The 19,678-nt window shown below is 46.1% G+C and overlaps 1 protein-coding gene across 3 annotated transcripts in view; it reads left to right on the forward strand.

The window, feature by feature from the left end:
- The window catches only part of TBCD (tubulin folding cofactor D), a 2,218,561-nt gene that overhangs the window by 1,287,190 nt on the left and 911,693 nt on the right, over positions 1–19,678 (forward strand). For all 3 annotated transcript variants that reach the window (XM_086930600.1, XM_086930601.1, XM_086930602.1), the window contains one exon: positions 2,866–2,946. In XM_086930600.1, the coding sequence (XP_086786726.1) occupies positions 2,866–2,946 (81 nt within the window). The remainder of the gene's footprint in view (positions 1–2,865; positions 2,947–19,678) is intronic.

Genomic DNA, 19,678 nt, shown 5'->3' on the forward strand with positions numbered 1-19,678 from the left:
CCCTCTCATCAGGGGTGGTGCCTCTCTCCTTCTAACAGCTGTGGTCTCACCCTTCCTTAAAAAACCTGGAGCAGAGCCCGGCACTCTCTCTAACTTCCGCCCAATCTCCCTCCTCCCCTATTTGGGTAAAGTCCTGGAAGCCTTTGTGGTTAACTGTCTGAGCACCTTTGTCGAATCTACCCACTTTCTTGACCCTCACCAAGCTGGTTTCAGACCTCAGCACTCCACTGAATCTATTGCCCTGGCCGTCCATGAGGAGCTAAGAAAGGGGGCGGACCAGAACATCTCTCAGGCATTGGTGCTCCTGGATTTGTCGGCGGCATTCGACACCATTGACTATACCATCCTTCTCGAATGGGTCGAACACGCCGGCATCCGGGGGCCACCACTGAGATGGATCACCTCCTTTCTCCAAGATCGAGTCCAGGCAGTCTCCCTCCCACCCTTCTCTTCAGTGGGAAAGCGTCTCACCTGTGGAGTCCCGCAGGGCTCCTCGCTTTCACCACTCCTCTTCAATCTTTACATTCGTCCCCTAATCTCGGAGCTTCAACAAAAATCTGTGACCATCTTCAATTATGCTGACTACCTTCAGCTCATCTTTAACATCGACCCCTCCCCGTCTTCCATCCAAAACGTCCACGCTGTCATGACTTTCATTAGCTCCTGGATGAACCTAAATCAGCTCAAACTCAACCCCGATAAGACTGAGTTAGTTCTCAATGGGCCCCAGGGCAACCCCTGGAATTCCTCTTTCTGGCCCCTCTCACGTGGCCCCTCCCCCTCCTCCTCCCCTGTTGACTCTGTGCAGAGCTTAGGCATCACCATTTGCAAGGACCTCTCCATGAGGGCTCAAATCAACTCAGTTGTATCCGTCTGCTTCTTCCATCTGCGCCGCATCTGGAAAATCTGCAGACTCCTCTCCCAAGAAGCTCTTGTGCAGGTCACTCTGGGACTAGTCATGTCTCATATCGACTATGCGAACTCCCTATATGTGGGCATACGGGCATATCAATCCCAACGCCTCCAACTCATCCAGAATCAGGCAGCCAGGTTGATTTATGGCCAGCCAAGATCCAGGCACACCAAGCCTCTCCTTAAGAACCTTCATTGGCTCCCAATAGCCCAGCGCAGCCTCTTCAATCTTGGCTGCCTGATTCACAAAGCTCTCTCCTCTCAAGGGCCCTCTTTCATTTCTGCCCTCTTACACCGTTATGTTCCCCAATGTGCTTTACGCTCCTCCAACTCTAATCTTCTAACCCCCTGCTCTTTCAGACGCAAGAAACATGGAGGCCTGAGATTCTCTACCCAAGCTCCTCTCCTTTGGAACTCCCCCCGCCCAGCACTCCGCCTTCTCCCTTCCTACACTCACTTCAGAAAATCACTTAAAACCTGGCTCTTCTCGTTAGCTCACAACTTGTTTGCCCCGCTATGTACCGCTCAGCCCTCCCACTCCAGCGCCAAGAAACTGTAGGTGAACGTGCGCTCTACAAATCCCATTTATCATATCATATCAAATCATTTTTCTTTTAAAGAAAAACGTTCTAAAATGGCTGCTTTGTGTGCCCACGCATCAGCGGTAGTCATCTTGGACTGGTTTTCTTTCTAAGCAAAATAATTTTTCATTATGTTTTTAAGCAAACGAAAAACCGTTCCAAGATGGCCACTATGTATGCAAACGCACACAGTGTCCATCTGGAAAGTACAAAGCATTGCCAAATCCAAATGGTCTCATATACGAAACCTATTTGCTTTGTAAATTCTTTGTAGTGAGTTAATGTAACTATTATAGACACCACCAAAGCTCAGCATGACCCAGAGTGCGATCCACACACTTCTGTATCTATATCATAATTCCATGCTAGAAATTGTATGCAAAAATTTAATTCAGAAAGTTTGCATTTTGCAAAACATTTCAAATCACAGCGGCATTGTAAAGGACAAGAGCACTGTTTCCTTTCAAGCTGTTAACAGTTTAACAAAAATCTATGCATGATAAAGGTTGCTTTAGTAAAATGAAGCAAACTAAGTAAAGTTTGACAATTGTTTCCAAATACCTTCACAAATATTGGAAAACAAAAAAGCACACCCCTAATGGAAACCTCCCAAATACAATAAAGAATAAAGAAAGAATGAAAACGGGCTCGTCCCTGACTCGATAAATCGTGACCATACCTTTGCTGCAATCTAGAGTTTTGTCAGGTAATGTATTAAGCTCAGATCAGGCCCCACCTTCCATCATAGCACTGTTCTTTGAAGGAAGGAGAGAAGTGATGGAACGGAAGTGGGTTGGTGGCAGTGTACGACATTCTAGAAGGTAGTATGGAAGCATTTTTCTTGCTGTTGTTGACCATGGAGGAGTAATATGTTTGAATGGAGGAAGGAGTAACTACCTTATAATGACATGGCAATTGATAACATGAATGTGACCATACTCACTGATTATTCAAAGTTATTAAAGATGAGTACAAGAGATTTCAACCAGATGCAGCAAGGCAAGGGGCCAAAAATGACATTTTCCTGAGTGGGGCTTTATTTAATGAAAAATTATGCTGGGGTTTAATCCCCAGGCTTTTTGGCAACCCGGCTATGAGGGGTTACGATGAGCTCACAGGGCTCAGTTTGGGTGTAGAATGACGTAGTCGGTTGCTGGGATGACCCCTACAAAGTGAGCTGGATTCCATATTATCTGTCAGTTGAAGCAGGTATAAGTCGGGTTTCCTTACAATATTTACTCAGTAAATCAAACAATCTTCTAGAGCACCGGCACCTTGTATAAATTGCAATTCTCAGGAAGGTGTGAGAGAAATTACTCTGAAATTACTTTTACCAAATGTCTTACGAGTTTCACGTTTTTTCTTCTTTTAGCGTTTATGTTGCTGGCTTCCCAGAGTACACACGGCCATTGATAGATCACCTTGTAAACAAGAAGATTAACCACTGGGATGGGTATGTAAACAGTATTAAACTTTCTATATTCTTTTTTTTTATGTGTGAGAAATTGTATTGTATTGTAATTGCATTTATATAGCGCTTACTACCCCTCTCAGGTTTCCTTTGGAAAATCTTCAAGTCATTGAATGTTTTTAATTAGGTGATCGGCAGTAACTTGGGATTCACGAGAGGGAGCACCATGGGTTTACCTGGTGAAAGGATCTGCTGGACTGCGGTGTGATTCGAAAGTAGACGATCAGCTACTGATGTCATTTGATAGAAGTGGGTGCAGGATATAGCACCAAGGGATGAAGTTATCCAGTATTGGGGTATCTTTCATAGATTCACATGCCTGAATCATTCCCCGTCGCCGAGGCGGGAGTCCCACCATAAATAAAATAGCAGTGCCCAAAGTAAATAACAGTAGTAGGCCCTAAGGAAAAAGGCCTGAGGCCCTAAGGAAAAAGGCCTGAGGCCCAAATCTTAGCCTATCTACATCATTATGCTAAAAAGACCGAAGTCTTTGTTCCAACCAATCAGCTAGCAGCACCCTCTAGAACACTCTCTGCAGAGCCAGTTCTCCTCAGATTTTCACCGCACGTCGTGTGGAAGGGAGTCTCCCCGAGTGCTACTCAGTTTTTCCTTCAGGATGTCTGACAAGAAGGCCTTGTTCAAACCTTGCAGAAAATGCACCAAAAAGAGAGTCCATGTTGATGATCAACATAAGGACTGTATCTATTGCCTCTACGCTAAGCATGAGGCTAAAGATTGTAAGATATGCCGAACCTCCTCTACTAAAACTCTAAGGGATAGGGAGGCTAGAGTCCTGTTGTGGCTCAAATCTTCTTCAACTGAAGAGGATGATAGAGCTTCAACCTCCAGCAAGAGAGCAAGATCTTAGGACAGTTCATCAAGTGAGGGGAGAAAACATCTCAAATCCTCACACTCCACTTCTGGTCCTTCTCAAGAAACTTCAGCTCTCAAGGACTTTAAAAAGCAATTTACCAAAACCGTGAGTAAAAGCTGTTCTGTCTCTTCAGATTTACCTATGTCGACTATCTCTGTCACATCTTCAGCTCCTTCGTCGACTGCGACAAACCTACCTCTCCTATTCGGCCGACGAGGATTTCCATAGTGTCTAAGAAAAACATCGTCGATGATCCGTCGACGAACGCCTCATCGACAAAGCCGTCTAAACACTTGTCGACATAGTTACCATCGACAAAGCTTCCGTCGTCGATGAAGACATCTACTGTGCCGTCTACGAGTGCCCCGTCGACGAAGAAGTCAAGTCAGTCGACAATAGTCCTGTCGACTCCGTTGACGATAGTTCCGTCGACGTCGAGTCCGTCGACGATGCTTCCGTCGACGTCTGCCTCGTCGACGATGATCCCGTCGACGACGGCTAAAATGAAGAGTCCATTGGCGGTGAATCTATCTTCTTTGCCCTCATCAACGACCATACCATCTACAGGAGTGGAACCCACTTCGAAGTCTGTAGTGGCGGTGCAAACTTTCTCAACGCCTATTTCTTCTAAAGGCTTCCAGCTTAAATCTTTCCAGAGACAAGACTGTTCGTATATCTCACCACTTACTCCATCTCACCTCCTCGACACATAGGCCCAAGAGGAGGATGATGACTATGATGACGATGAAGGAGCTTTTGGAATAGCTTGTCATCCTTCAGAACTGAACATTAAATGTCAAGAAGACGAGGAAGATGAAGACTACACGGAACACTACTACCAGGAGGACATTGTTGTTCCTCACCACACAGGATACCAGAGGCATTCTTGGATTTCAGAGTCCAGCCATCTGCCTCCTACCCTCATTCAGGACTTACAGGCCATGCTAGCTGATTATAGGCAGCGCTTTCCACCGCAGCAAGTCATTCCACCACCTCAGCCTGTGGTAGTTCCAGATCCTATACCTCAGCCGGAGGCCCTGGCACCAATGTCTCCAGTTACAGAACCTCCTCAACAGCCCCAGCCTGTACAGCCTGCTCGAACTCCGGACACTTCTTCGGATGAAGAAGTTGAAGAAGGTGAGCTGCCAGAGAATCCTCACTTGGATCCATGGGATTCATATATTATCCCCAAGCCATCTCCACCAACTCCACAACCATCAGAGTCACCTCTAGAAGATATAGGTGGATTTCATAACCTCATGCAGCGTGCTGCTACTAGGTTTCAGCTTCCAGTGACTGTGGAACAAACTGATTGTTTCCTCCACGATTTCAAAGAGGAGGCTAGGAAAGTTACCAGGGCAATTCCAATAATAGATTACATATGGACTGAGGGCATCAAGATTATGAAGAATCCTGCATCCCTGCCTGCAGTGCTTCCACGGATTGATAAAAAATATTGTGCTCTGATTGACAGCCCATCCTTGCTCATTGGTCACCCCAGGCCGGATTCAGTCATTTCACAGGCCGCCCAACAAAGGTCTAAAAATCCGGCCACACCCATCACTACACGGCCGGACAAAGAGGGACGTCGTCTCGACCTCATTGGTAAAAAGTTCTCAACCATGGCTGCCGCCGCCATCAGGTCAGCGAATTCTTTAGCGATCATAGGGCGTTATGATCGCCAAATGTGGTCGGACATGGCTGGTCTGATTGACCTTATCCCAGAGGACAAACAACAGGAGGCCAGAAAGATCTTGTTGGAAGGAGAGTGCGCAGCCTCAGAAACCATCGACTGTGCTCTGGATATAGTCAACACAAATTTCAGGCAATTGGCTGGTGCTGCAGTTCTCAGGCGCCAAGATTGGTTAAAGGCTACCACCTTCAGACCAGAAGTCCAAACCAAAATATTAGACATGGCCTACGATGGCGAATCTTTGTTTGGCCAACATATTGATGAGACCCTCCAAGCAATCAAGACCGATACTGATACTGCAAGATCTTTGGGTTCCCAACAGTCCAAACGGGGAACATTCAGTGGTGCTAGAGGTCGTGGCTATTCCTCTAGAGGAGGTTGCCAGCAACAGAGCAGACAATATCAGCCTCAATATCGGCAATCTTATCAATCATCGTACCGCCAATCTAATACGGTTGGTTTCTCTCGCCAAGAAGGCCGAAAACGCTCCAACAATCAAGGGCGAGACTCTCATAGAAACAAGTGAGTTCAGCCGGGCGCCAATCACATTTCCTTCCCTCCCTGTGGGTGCGAACATTTCTTTTTCCCTAGATCAGTGGCAAAAAATTACCTCCGACCGCTGGGTGCTAGACCTTGTAAAGCATGGGCACACCGTAGAATTTGTCACCAAGCCACCAACAACTCCGCCTAAGGGACCCCCTCCCCCTCGTCTTCACTTATTGTTTAAGGAAGCTTATTCAATGTTTCTCAAGAACGCTGTAGTAAAGGTCCCGGTTCTTCAGAAATGGACAGCTTTCTACTCCCGTTTTTGCCTCATCAAAAAGAAATCGGGGGAATGGCGACCAATTCAGGACCCTCGCAACCTCAACAGGTTCATCAAAAAACAGGGGTTTCGTATGGTCACCCTGTCGTAGATTGAGCTGCCTGAACGAGGGAGATTTTATGGTTTCCTTAGACATGGAAGACACACACTTCCACATCCCGATTCATCCGAAACTTCGAAAGTATCTCCGATTCACTGTGGCAGGCGCCCATTATCAGTTCAAAATGTTCCCGTTTGGACTCAAATAGGCTCTAAGGATGTTTACAAAGTGCCTGGCCACAGTGGTGTCGACGTTGCGTTCTTGGGGAATCCAGGTCTTCCCGTACTTGAACGATTGGTTAGTCAAAGGTCCTTCTAAGCTCAATGTAACAAATGCCATTTCAACATGTCGCAATCTCTTTGCATCCCTGGGACTAACTGTGAACATAAGCAAATCCCAGTTACATCCAAAGCAGATCCTGCCGTTCCCGGGTGCACGTCTAGACACAATACAATGCAAGGCATTCTCATCTCATGAAAGACAGCTTCGCCCCCAGAAATTGGCACGTCAGGTTTCAAAAAGAAAGTCACTTTCTGTTCGCTTCACTCCTGGGAATGTGTTCTTCGGCCATAAATCTCATCCCCTTGGGGCGCCTGAAAATGAGAGCTTTACAGGAGGAACTACATCTTCAGTGGAAACAAGCGTCAGGTTCCTTCGACGATGTCATCAAACTCAATCCACGAATGGTGGATGCTCTTCAATGGTGGTCACTGTTACCCAATCTGACACAAGGACTCACGTTCATACAGAACCCTCCAGACTTCGTTCTGACAAAGGGTGCGTCCATGGAGGGATCGGGAGGTCATCTCCAAGATTTACAAGTCCAAGGCAAACTGTCTCCGAAGTACAGACAACGACACATCAACAGTCTGGAACTGCGGGCAATCTTCCTATCCTTGCAAGCGTTCCTTCCAAGGATTGCAGGGTCTTCGGTCTTAGTTCGAACCGACAATACCACCAGCATGTTCTACGTGAACAAACAAGGAGGGACAAGGTCGGCAACGTTGTAAAAAAGTTCAGGAGTTATGGGAATGGCTAACACTTCACAACATAACTCTCAAAGCAGAGCATGTCAGAGGCCTCTACAATACAATAGCGGACAAACTCAGCAGGTCGCTATCAGACTGCCATGTGTGGGAATTAGAGCACATTCAAGAGAACAGAGTTTTTCAGGCTTGGGGCAAACCGACTTTGGATTTGCTCACAACAAAGCAAAACAAGAAATGCCAGTATTACGCCAGCAGATACCCTCAACAGGGGTCATGAGGGAATGCCTTGTCCATGCGATGGTCAGGGATTTGTGCTTACGCTTTTCCCCCGATCCCGTTGATACCACAAGTGTTGCGCAAGATGAAATTGGAGGGATGCCATCTCATCCTAATTGCTCCCCGGTGGCCACTCCAGTACTGTTTCCAAGAACTTATGTTACTATCTCAGGACCGTCCAATCTGTATTCTTCCAACTCCAACAATGTTGTCGCGGAACGAGGGACTTCACCCAGACACTCAATCTCTGAACTTACATTCATGGCTCCTGATTTCTTAGAATTTCAAGATCTTCATATTCCTCAGGATTGCTGTGACATCTTACGAAAATCACTAGCACAAAGCACATTGAAGACTCATTGTCTTAAATGGAAGAGGTTTTGCTTTTGGTGTGACTCTTAACAGTATACACCCGATAGAAGCTCCTGCAGAGAAAATTCTTCCGTATCTACTGCATCTAGCTCGCTCTGCTCTCTCTTTTTTATCAATAAAAATCCATCTTGCGGCTCTATCCAGGTTCAGGAAAGTTGCCAACATTCCCTTACTATGTTCGTCCTCTCGAATCAAACAGTTCATGAAAGGTCTTATCCGAGCTTATCCTCCGGTTAAGCCTCCTCCACCGGAATGAGAACTTAATACGGTTCTCTCACAACTGATGAAACTTCCATTCGAACCCATTCATAAAGCCGACATCAAGTATCTCACTTGGAAGGTCGCCCTGCTTCTAGCCTTAACTTCTGCCAGAAGAGTAAGTGAAATTCAGGCATTCTCTATTAAAGAACCTTTTCTGCATTTCTCTAAGGATTATGTCACTCTTCGAACTAATCCATCTTTCACACCTAAAGTACCATCACAGTTTCATTTAAATGAACTAGTGAAGTTGAGAGCTTTCTTTCCAAATCCTATTACACCGGTGGAAAGAACACTACATTCTTTGGACATCACACGATGTTTAAAGTTCTACCTGCAAAGGACAAAAACCTTCAGGAAATCTGATCAATTATTTGTGGCTTACGGTCAAACCACGCTTGGTGCAGTAGTCACAAAAGCCACAATTTCCACGTGGATAGCTTCTACAAACCATTTCTGCCATATCAAACCGAACAGACCACTACTGAGAAAGGTCAAGGCTCACTCCACAAGATCTGTGGCAGCGTCTACAGCGTTGTTTGCAGGAGTGACGCTGGAAAAAAATCAGCCGTGCTGCAACATGGAAGAATGTCCACACGTTCACGAGACATTACTGCCTTTAATCAATGAGTCAAGAGGATGCAGCAGTTGGTCAGGCTGTCTTACGACACCTATTTCTTTAAGAACAGCTTCAGGTAACCTGTGTTCTTTAATTTTGTATTTATACAGAGGTATCCATTAATTTATATACAGATATAATGTATCTTAAGATATATATATATATCAAAGAGAAAGTCCTTCCAACGAAAAGACCAGAGGACACAGCGGGGATATCAGGTAACCATTTATTCATCGCAGTTTAGGCATGATGCATTTCGGCATATTTTTGTGCCTTCCTCAGATGCCTTTCTTGCCTTGGGTTGCCCTCCCTCCCTCTTTTGAATGAGTAGTTGGAGTATAACAAGCTCCGCTTTCATTGATAGCAGCTGCGGTCCGATGTATACAGGACTCAACATCCCAGCATGCATTTCTAAGGAAGTCCAGAATGCGGAGCAATGTAGCGCTTCAATGCGCACTGTTGTACCTTGCAAAAGAGGGAGAAGGCTGATTTAACCAAGAGAGTCCCAGTCAATAAGATGTCAATGGCTACCTCGGGTCCCCACCGCCTCAACCCCCCGAACAGTTCCAAACCGGACCGTGACGATGCGATTCAATGATCCAGCGTCTCCGTTCAGTCACGGACTGCACATAGCAGCGGCCACTTGTTCGTAATGCTCCCGACGTGGGCCTGCCAGTTACCAATCCCTCTGTGATTTCTGCCACAATGCCTTCACTTGCTGCAGGCCACTTTTGAAATGGGTCCTCTGTTCACGTTCTAGGCACAGCCCGTGGAAAATATCAAAGAGAAAGTCCTTCCAACGAAAAGACCAGAGGACACAGCGGGGATATCAGGTAACCATTTATTTATTGCAGTTTAGGCATGATGCATTTCGGCGTATTTTTGTGCCTTCCTCAGATGCCTTTCTTGCCTTGGGTTTCCCTCCCTCCCTCTTTTGAGTGTCTCCCCGTGCTCCAAGTAGTTGGAGTATAACAAGCTCCACCTTCATTGATGATAGCTGCAGTCCGATGTATACAGAACTCAACATCCCAGCATGCATTTCTAAGGAAGTCCAGAACGCGGAGCACTGTAGCGCTTCAATGTGCACTTTTGTACCTTGCAAAAGAGGGAGAAGGCTGATTTAACCAAGAGTCCCAGTCAATAAGATGTCAATGGCTACCTTGGGTCCCCAACGCCTCAACCCCGAGAACAGTTCCAAACCGGACCGTGACGATGCGATGCAATGATCCAATGATATGTATGCATGCATGTTTCGATTTCAACAAATGGATGTACGTGACATTAGATAACCATGTTTTTACTACTCTTTAAATGTTCTTTTCAATTTCTGACCTATTTTATTTATGAAAGTTCAGTTGCCTTATGCTTGTTGGTTATTAATAATGATGTTTCTGGGATTTTATCAGTACATGTCTCCAACCATCCGCAACCGACTCCTACCTGGCATACTGCTTGCTATTCTGATTCAGGCATGTGAATCTATTAAAGATACCCCAATACTGGATAAGAAAACAAGTTACTTACCTGTAACTTCAGTTATCCAGTATTGGCATCTTTCATAGATTCACATGCACCCACCCTCCTCCCCGGAGAGTCCGTTCTCTATTTGGGATACTCATTTCCCACTTGTGCTAACGAAAATCTAAGGAGAACTAGCTCTGCAGAGAGTGTTGCAAGCTGGTTGGTTGGGACAAAGACTTTGGTCTTTTTAGCATAATGATGTAGATAGGCTACTAAGATTTGGGCCTTAGGCCTTTTTCGTTAGGGCCTACTACTGTTATTTACTTTTGGCACTGCTATTTTATTTACCGTGGGACTCCCGCCTCGGCGACGGGGAATGATTCAGGCATGTGAATCTATGAAAGATACCAATACTAGATAACTGAAGATACAGGTAAGTAACTGGTTTTCACATAGATCATATTTGCAGACAGTTATGCTATGGTAGAACCTTGTTCTTTTTGCAGGTCAGTTGCCCCCAACCCCAACTGTACTGCACAGTTTGGTTCATTAGCCTTCAGTAACAATAATGCACCAATGCATAAAAGAAAACGTAAAGACCAGTGACAATTCAATTGTTAGAAAATAAATGAATCCATCCAATAGATAAGGATAACAGGCTAGCGAGTATGCTGTGTGACCCTTAGTTATTTAGAAATTGCAGTGCATGTGAAAGAAAGACTGCAGGGACATTGAAGGCGCAGCAGAAATGTACCTCATCTTCTGGTCCTAGCATCTGTTCCCCTTTAAAGTCAATCTGATCCCTCTTATCAGTATCAATACTAGGTCGAGTGCTGCCAGCAAAAGCTGCACGCAGATCTGTAGTCTGATTGATACCGGTTCTCGCTTTCTGCACCACAGGTATTTAGAATTCCAGTCTTCTTTCCTTTAGAGCACATATCATATAAGGTCTATATCCGATACATCACGGAGTAGCAGCTTTGGCAGCTGCTGCCTTGTTGTCATTTGGAATTCCCTTACTCTCAAACATTATTGAGGGTGGAGAGCAACGCCCCATTTCATCTCATAGGGACTGCCGACCTAAAGCAATAACCGTGCAGGCCGCATCTGGAGTAGTTGTACCCCTTTCTCGCTGCAGCATCAGACCAGCTCCCTTATTAGTGGTGCCCTCCTTCTCAGAGACCATACAGAGCCCTACTTCTCAAACCCTACATAACTACTGAACAAGTAATGTTGCTCCATCCCAGCTCTTCCTCTTCTTCTCTGAGTCTCCAGCCACACTACTGCTCCTGGGCACTCCGCTCTGCTGCTCTTCTCTTCAGTCACCTCTGAGTTTAGATCTTCCCTGCTGAGGGAGTAAGGATGATCCAGGAAAAAGGGAATACAGCAGACTCAGGTTTTAAAGTCTTTATTGCGATTTTTACATCATAAAAGACATCTTATGGCAAAAGAGTATAAAACATACAATAAAAAGAAATAAGTTAAGATCATCATAATTACATAGAACATTTCATTGTTAATAAAGAATTAAACAGTATAATAAAGACCTCATATTTTAAAACCATTTAAATACAGCAGACTCTAAATCCTTGTTGATCCATCATCTCTCATTTTCCAGTGCTGAGTGGCAGACCAATCATATCCCACCTCTTCCATCGAGGAGAGCTCGAGCACCTTGGCGCTACCCGATGATTTCTCAGCCACCATGTTTTCCACACAGAACATTTCATTTCAGTGTATTGTTGAACTATGAGGTTAATGTTTTTACCTGATTTCCTAAGCGCTTTAGAAAACAGTAGGTCGCCCACATTTATAGTGTTTTTCTCTTGGCAACTGTTTTTCTCAGAAACTGGTAATTGCTTATTTGTCGGTTTCGTCTAATCGATCTGACTGGCACCTTGTTGAGCAAGTTGTATTAATAAGTTAAAAGTGAAAATATTTATGAGGTGGTCATCTTATGTTTGTTTAAGGGGGTCTTCGCTAATAACGGGTATTTTGCGGCACACATTGAGGTTGAACATGATGCTGCAGCAAGAAGCGGCTGGTGGGCATTTTTAGGCGGATTAGCTCTCTCTCGATGCTGTCATTTTATAATTCTTGATAAGGTAGTCTGTCTTCTCCTTAACTGTAGAGATGATATGAGCTATAATATTTTAATATGTTATGGTATAAAAATAAAATAAAATATTTGTGTTTAGGCCTCGCTGTGTGAACCTTGTGAGATAAGGTGAGGTGAGACAAATCTCATTTAGAAATGCAATTTAGATCCACATATGACAAAGGAGTGGGTCGATTTTCATGATGTTAGAATATTTTTCAGGAAGCAATTTATCTGTTTTTGAGGCATTCAATTATACCTTAAGATTGTATGTTGCCAGCCTTGATTGGTGTGCTGTTGTGATGGTTAATCTCTCACCCTGGAAAGCTAAGGAAAGGCAGTGAGTTTCTTGGAGGGTCCTTGCTGGGATCTAGTGGTTGTAATTTTGGCAGGGTGACAGTGGGCCTGATGGCGAAGTGCAGATTCGGCAGAATGGTGGATTCGTGTTTGTTAGTAGGAGCAAGTGAGAGGCCTTCCTGGGAGCATGTGTGTTTAGGCATGAGCGGCTGGTCATTGAGAGGTGAGTTGCTAGTTATTGCGGTATGGGTTTGTCAATGTGGTGCACCGGGAATGTGGTAAAATGTACCTCTAGTTGTCAATGTATTTCAGGTTATGGTGCTTAACAGACCTATGGCTTTCATCCCCAATTTTCCAGCACCAGTGAATGATATGCAGCAAAACAAGTGTTGCCTAGAAGAACCTTTGGAGCGGATCTTTGGTTCACACTGGGTGTAAAGCCTTCTTTCATGAATGCTACTCCACTGCGTCTTGTACTTCCTTGATAGCCATTTTTGTTGCGGTTCAGCTTAAGTCACCTGTGCCTATGATCTTACAGGTGTGCTTATACAACAGCAGGTACTTTAAACAAATTATAGCACGGTGCAGCTTAGAACATTACCATTGTGAGTCAGTGTGTGTTGGTTAGCGCAGCAGGTGCTCGTTAAAATCGTGTTTCTTTAGCCCCTTGGAATGCTGCCTCCGCCACTAGCTGTTATATGCTCATGGTTGTTTGATTTTCACTGTGGTGGTTCTAAGCCCTTAAGCTGTGCATTGGTGCTAAATGAGTCACATTATATTATACATGTATCTGTGGCTAACACCTTAGCCACATAATTATCTTTAATTTGATACTGTACGCTAGTGGTGACGAGTAATGTGTTTATCATTTAGGGTGTCGAGGAAGAATTAGGATGTGCCTTAGTAACTTGCTGCGTTCAGGTTACTTGGTCTTTTGTGGTAATCCTCCTTATCCGTGTCCCATCGCCTCTACACCCTTCTCTTTCACCTCGCGTGTTTGCAGCTGCGAGTCTATCACTTCACCTGTTAGTTCTCTTGAGATGGTTTGCGTGATCCATGAGCTTGCTTCCGATTCACTTAGTCAGTTCGCCAAAGCATTTTGCAACCTTAATGAAATGCCAAAGCCTACACTCTGTCTCCTGGACTTCAGGGTGGAGATGTCACTGCCAGCCTGGTCCCCACTGCTCTTTCAACATATTTCTACCCAAGCTGCCCGGCCCACGAGCAGGACTGGCACTGAAGAGTCCATGCATTTGTAGTGAACCAAGCTGTGGCTCATTGTTGTTTTTAAAATATTATCTTATTATTCGGTGATTTTTCTCTGCAGTTGTTCTGGAAGCAGTTGCTGTCACGTACAAAGCGTTACCTCATTGCTTATACATGTACTGCAATTTGGTAATCCTGTCACTTTTCATTGTTATTATTTAGCTCTGACATAACATTTTACTAAGGCTAACATTGTTTCCACGTTAACGTTTAGTTATCTTTTATTTTGATCCAGTCTGCTGTTTAAAATTAACAAATTATGTTCCAACTTTTACCTAAATAAGGTTTAATTCTGCTGTTCTAATTACGTTAGAACAGCAGAACATTCTAAAATGTCCAATTTAGCATCTTTTAAGAAGTGAATGCTTGGACAGATGACCTAATTCTTAAGTGAAGGCACGCTATTGTTATTAATAATGTACCGTCCTTTGTCCATCCTACTGGCATGTGTTCTGTTGGATGATGTCAGTATTTGTTTCTGGGCTTGCACTACCAAGGAAGGACATGAGTTGTAGTTGCCTGGCCAAACCTAAACTCACCCTTTACATTTTTTCATGTCGTAGCTGCAAAGCAGAAACAAGTAATACACAGTGGCTCTGTGAGCAACACACCAGCACTTACAGGTCCAGCCAACGTAGTTTGCACCGGAACACTGGGCTCACGTCACACCTGAGCCTTCGCTGACTTTGGAGGCTGATCGAGCCAGACCTTGCGAGAAGACCCAGCTACCTAGTGAACGATGTTCCTTTATACCCATCAGTTCACTAGAAGAATTGCTCAATCAAGGAGGTATTCTGCCACTGGTGCTAACTTGACTAATGGCGAAAGTTTATCTTATGGTTGTGTTCATTTTATTAAATATATTCAGTCTGAGTCGATCTTTCAGCCACCACTGAACTTGATGTCCCTCATGGCTTACAATAATAGGAGTTACGAATAATCATCTCTCTTGCCTTATCAGTCAGCAACACTATAAACGTCCCAGAAAGAAGATGTAACTAATAATGAGTGAACCCCTTTTATCATAAGTATGTAATCGTGTCATGTTTTTAACTTGATGACTGATAACAAATGAGTCTAAAAGTAGCAGTTGCAACGATAATTGAGGTAGAAGTTGGTGTAGGAGAGTGAGGGGGAGACTCAAGCTGTTAAACCATCAACATACGAGAGTAGAGTGTATCTGTATATACTGTTTGGGATGAGAAGGAGTTGCCTGATGCCGATGGATGTGTCCTGCAGGAGCTCCCGGCGGCCCCATGCTGGCATAGATTGCCTCCCCTGTCTTTTGAGGGGGCACTGCTGATGCTCAGCGCAATCCTGTGCACTCCCTGTCTATTTGGAGGGATTGAGGTGAGGTACCCAGGCCTGCTGCACGACCCAAACCCGGACAATTCACAAGGTCGCATCAAGATGGCGGCCCCGAGGCCAGGTCTCCTCAGATCAGTGGCCCGCGCTCCCTGAGATGGTGAGGGCAACAGGAGCCCTTGTATACGGCAGGGAGCGGCTCCCTACATCCAATGCCCCCACGGAGCACTAGTGCTGTAGTATGGCTGGTGGAGCCAGGTGACTGCACAGAAGAAAGAGGTGCGAGGCGGTCCCAAGAGGGGCGACTCCTTCGGAAACCTGTGGGGTGTGAAGCAGCTGACTAACCCCCACCCTCCCCCTAATTTTACTGATCGCTCAGGACCCCAGGGGGCTTTCATATAAGGAAACTTGGGACTGTGGTGGGCCGCCCAGAACTGACCACCTGTGAATGAGGACTGCGGGGGCCACCCTCCCCTTGAGACACAATGCACGGACAGACATGAGTACTGTAGGGTCCTGTGAATTGCCCTACTCGTTTTGTGCAAGACCACTGGAGGTGTGGCATGGCACCGTCCCCGTGGCATTTAGACGCCCCTCCCCTCCCTTTGGAATCCTGTCACCTACGAGACCCCGAACTGCCTTGGGAGACTTTCCTGGAGCACTGAATGAGATGTTGATGATGGAATATTGTGCCAACTGCCTTTGGCACTAGGTCCTTGTTGTGCCTTAATGTTGGTTGACCTACCAAATATCTCTTGTCCCCTTGCGCTGGTTAATCTAATCTTACAGACCACCCACTTTTATAAGTATCTGTTCAACATAAAGGAATTACTCCCTGTGATCTTGTGTATAATATTTTCTGGTGTTGATTGTATTTTATTGCCATATGAATATAAAACATTTTTTTATAAAGGAGGAGACACTTTTTGCAACAAAAAACACTTGTAGTATGGTATGAGTGTGAATGAAGGAGTGTAAGAGGAGTTGGTAGTCTATAAGATTAGATTAACCAGCGCTAGGGGGACAAGAGATATTTGGTCGGTTATTTAAACCTAGTTCCCTTTGTTTAAAGGGTTGCTCTCATTTTTTTTTTCATGTGGGGGTGACCATTGGCTGGCATGCTGTATCGGACCTGCTACGCTTGCGGGTACCTATGGCTTTTTTTGCCACTATCCTTGCCTGTGTCCTCCTGGAACCTATTGTCAGAGCACTGTGAGTTGCCCTGTTGCCTGATGTGACCCTTCCTGCCCTCTGTGATGGCCCGCTTTGGACCTGCCCCTATTGCTCTAAGGGGCAGCCAGTCCTGGCCGGCTGACATATGGGCCCCATTCATGGAATGCCTACGCTTGGGGGGTGTTGATCTTCAATCTGAATAGAGATAGAAGTTGGTCGGAGACTGGCACATTCCTTCGCCAGGGCAGTCACACTGAGATAGAATAGGCACCTGATGATGGGCTCTCCGTGCCACAGTAAGCCATATCCGCATATTAGATGGGAACGTGTTTGCACTCTGAGACGACAAGGGGGGTGGGATTACTGGGTTATTATTTGGTTTCAAGTTCACATTTGTATAACTTTATTTGGATACAATATTGATAAGCTGTAGATTGTGCTGTTTTCACACTATGGATAGCTTTCAATTGACTTGATGTTTGTACCTGGAGAGGATGTGAAACTGTGTACAAAGATTACTCGTTGATTGATGGCCGCCGGCCTCCGGGTTGTAGGAGCAAGGCAGTGTTCATCTTGAATTAGCAATAAAAATTAATAAAATAAAAAAGGGGCAGCCAGTAGACTCACTTTGGGTGATATACTGGACTTGGCCTCAAGAGAGAGTTCCTCTCTGGCCCTGGGGAGATTGCGTCTATTTACCCCTACCTGGTGCTAGAGGGACCTGTGCTGCACTTACATATCATCCCTCTGTGACCATGCGGCACCAAAACCGCTGGAAAGATGTCTTGGTGCTGGTAGTGGAGAGCCACATTATTGAGCTGAATCACTCCCACCCACGGCTCGGGCATTCTTCCACCATCCACTTGGCTGGGAAGTTCTCCATCTGGCAACACTACTGGAGCCTGGTGGATGCATGGCTACATTACCACCTGCAGGACCATTACTATTAGTTTCATTCGACATTCGATTAATGTCGTCCTTGATACCTTTTTATGTTCGCCCGACATGCTGGGTGCTATCACATTCATAGTAGATTTACCCCCTTCTGTGAAGGCTACATTGGTGTGACACGCATCCATGCAACCTGAGCTGGCATCTGAAGCCTGTCAGCATATATGACCTGGTGTTCTGTGAAGCGATAAGGAAACGGCTTTTAGCTTTTTTGCAGAGAATGAAGTTACTGCCTCCTCACTGCTAACTGAATGGGAAGCCTTCAAGGTCGTCCTCCGGTGGCAATGCATATCGGAGTTGGCGGAAGTGCGGCGGACCTTTGTGTGGGAGATTGTTACTAATGAACATGCCCTCCGAGATCCAGAGCGGTTGCAGCTGGAGAGGCCAGACCTACAACAGGCTGTATTGGAGGCAAAATAAAGAGTGGTGGAATGTGTGGAGCGCCTTAGCTGTTTAGACTACAAGGCAGATATGGTTCATGCACAGAAAGAGCAGTTCAAGTTGGCACCCCTGTTGGCATGGTTGGCCAATCCAGCTCAGCATGGTTTGCTGACTCTAGAGTTGGTAACACCTGCGGGAGCCAGACTCTATACACAGGCTGATATTAACTGGTCCATCGCTGAATATTATACCTGACTATACGCCGTGGTGAGGCAGCATGGGCACAGACCATTTGTGAAAGGTTAGCTGGATTCCCGCTTTACAGACTTACGTCAGAGGAGCCACAGGTGAAAGGGGGGGCATCTTGGTAGAGGAAATCCCCACTAGGTGTGCTGTATGGCCCATGGGAAAGTTCCGGGGAGAGATGGCCTCCCGGCAGAGTTCTACACAGCCTACATTGACCTGTTCACTCCGTGCCTGTTTGCATTATACAGGGAGACACTGATGGCTCATGTATTGCCCCCCACCATCCTGCGGGAGGCCCTTATTATCCTCCTGCTCAAACCTGGGGGACCTGCTACAAATGAGACAACTTATAGACCGCTGCTGATGCTGAACATTGATTATAACCCCCTCAGTGGAGTCTTGGCACAGTATTTTCTTCCACACGTCAGTCCTGATCGATGCTGACCAGTTGGGATTTATCTCTAGCCCGACACGGTGCTTAACAGCCTGCGCCTATTGGTGGTTTTGAGAGACAGCATGGCCATACGGAAATTGGCTGGCCTCATGTTTGTTGACATCGAAAAGGCTTTTGATAGTCTAGAGTGGGATTTTCTCCACACCGTCATTGCGTCATATGGGCCTGGAATGCCACTTTGTGGAAAGGATTTTCTTGCGCTACACGAGCCCTGTGGTGTGCATTCAAACAAGACGGACAATCTCTGAGCAGTGTAAAGTGGAGGAGCGTCACCTTACAGTGGTGCCTTTTGTCCTCCCTTCCACTTTTTCCCCTTGTGTGCAGGGCCTAGAGTGTACTGCATTATGCTGACAATTCCGCAGAGTTTCACATTACATCCCCGCCGATGATCTGGTGCTTTACCTGGGTGATAGCTGCACAGAACTTAAGAGGACAATTTGACTCCTCACGACCTTTGGAGAGGCCTCTGGCCTGTTAGTGAATTGGCTCAAAACTAGCCTGTTCCCAATCTGTGATGACAGCAGCAAATCCTATCGTTCTGTGCATAATGCGGTAGAAGTGGAAAGAGGTTTTTGACTCCACCCGTCTATCGAAGTCCTCTGATGAGACATGGAAGTGTTGTCATTCAAGGCCTGGCTCCGCGGTTTAGCCTGTGCCTGGGCCTGTTCCGCATCTCCACGAGTTTCCAGGAGCCGGAGTAACCCTGCCCAACTTTACAAATTTTATGAAGCCATGCACTTCATATTTACACGGCCCATCCCCGCTGGCGCGCATTCAGACCTCGGGGGTTCATGAGGAGCCCCTACTGGTTCCCCGCCAGTGGGTCCTCCCCCAGTGCCAGTCGGGCCCCTTGGATCCACAGATGGATCCGGACTGGCGCCGGTCATACCACCTCTACCTTCTCTGACGCTGGTCCCAATGCTGACGCCCCGCGCCCTGGCTCCATGCCCATTCTCATCCCTGACACGCAGTCGGCTGGATGCCATCCCATGCCGACTGGAGCCTTGCCACCCAGACCGGAGCCCTATTCCTACGGCTATGACTTGGGGAAGATTGGGAAGGGGCACTGGACCTTCAGGAATACTCACCCCTAGACCCCAAAGTGGACTGATGTGAGGCATTGGTGGAAGTCAGTGGA

This window comes from Lissotriton vulgaris, chromosome 7, assembly GCF_964263255.1.
Source record: "Lissotriton vulgaris chromosome 7, aLisVul1.2, whole genome shotgun sequence".
In the NCBI taxonomy this organism is placed as follows: Eukaryota; Metazoa; Chordata; class Amphibia; order Caudata; family Salamandridae; genus Lissotriton; species Lissotriton vulgaris.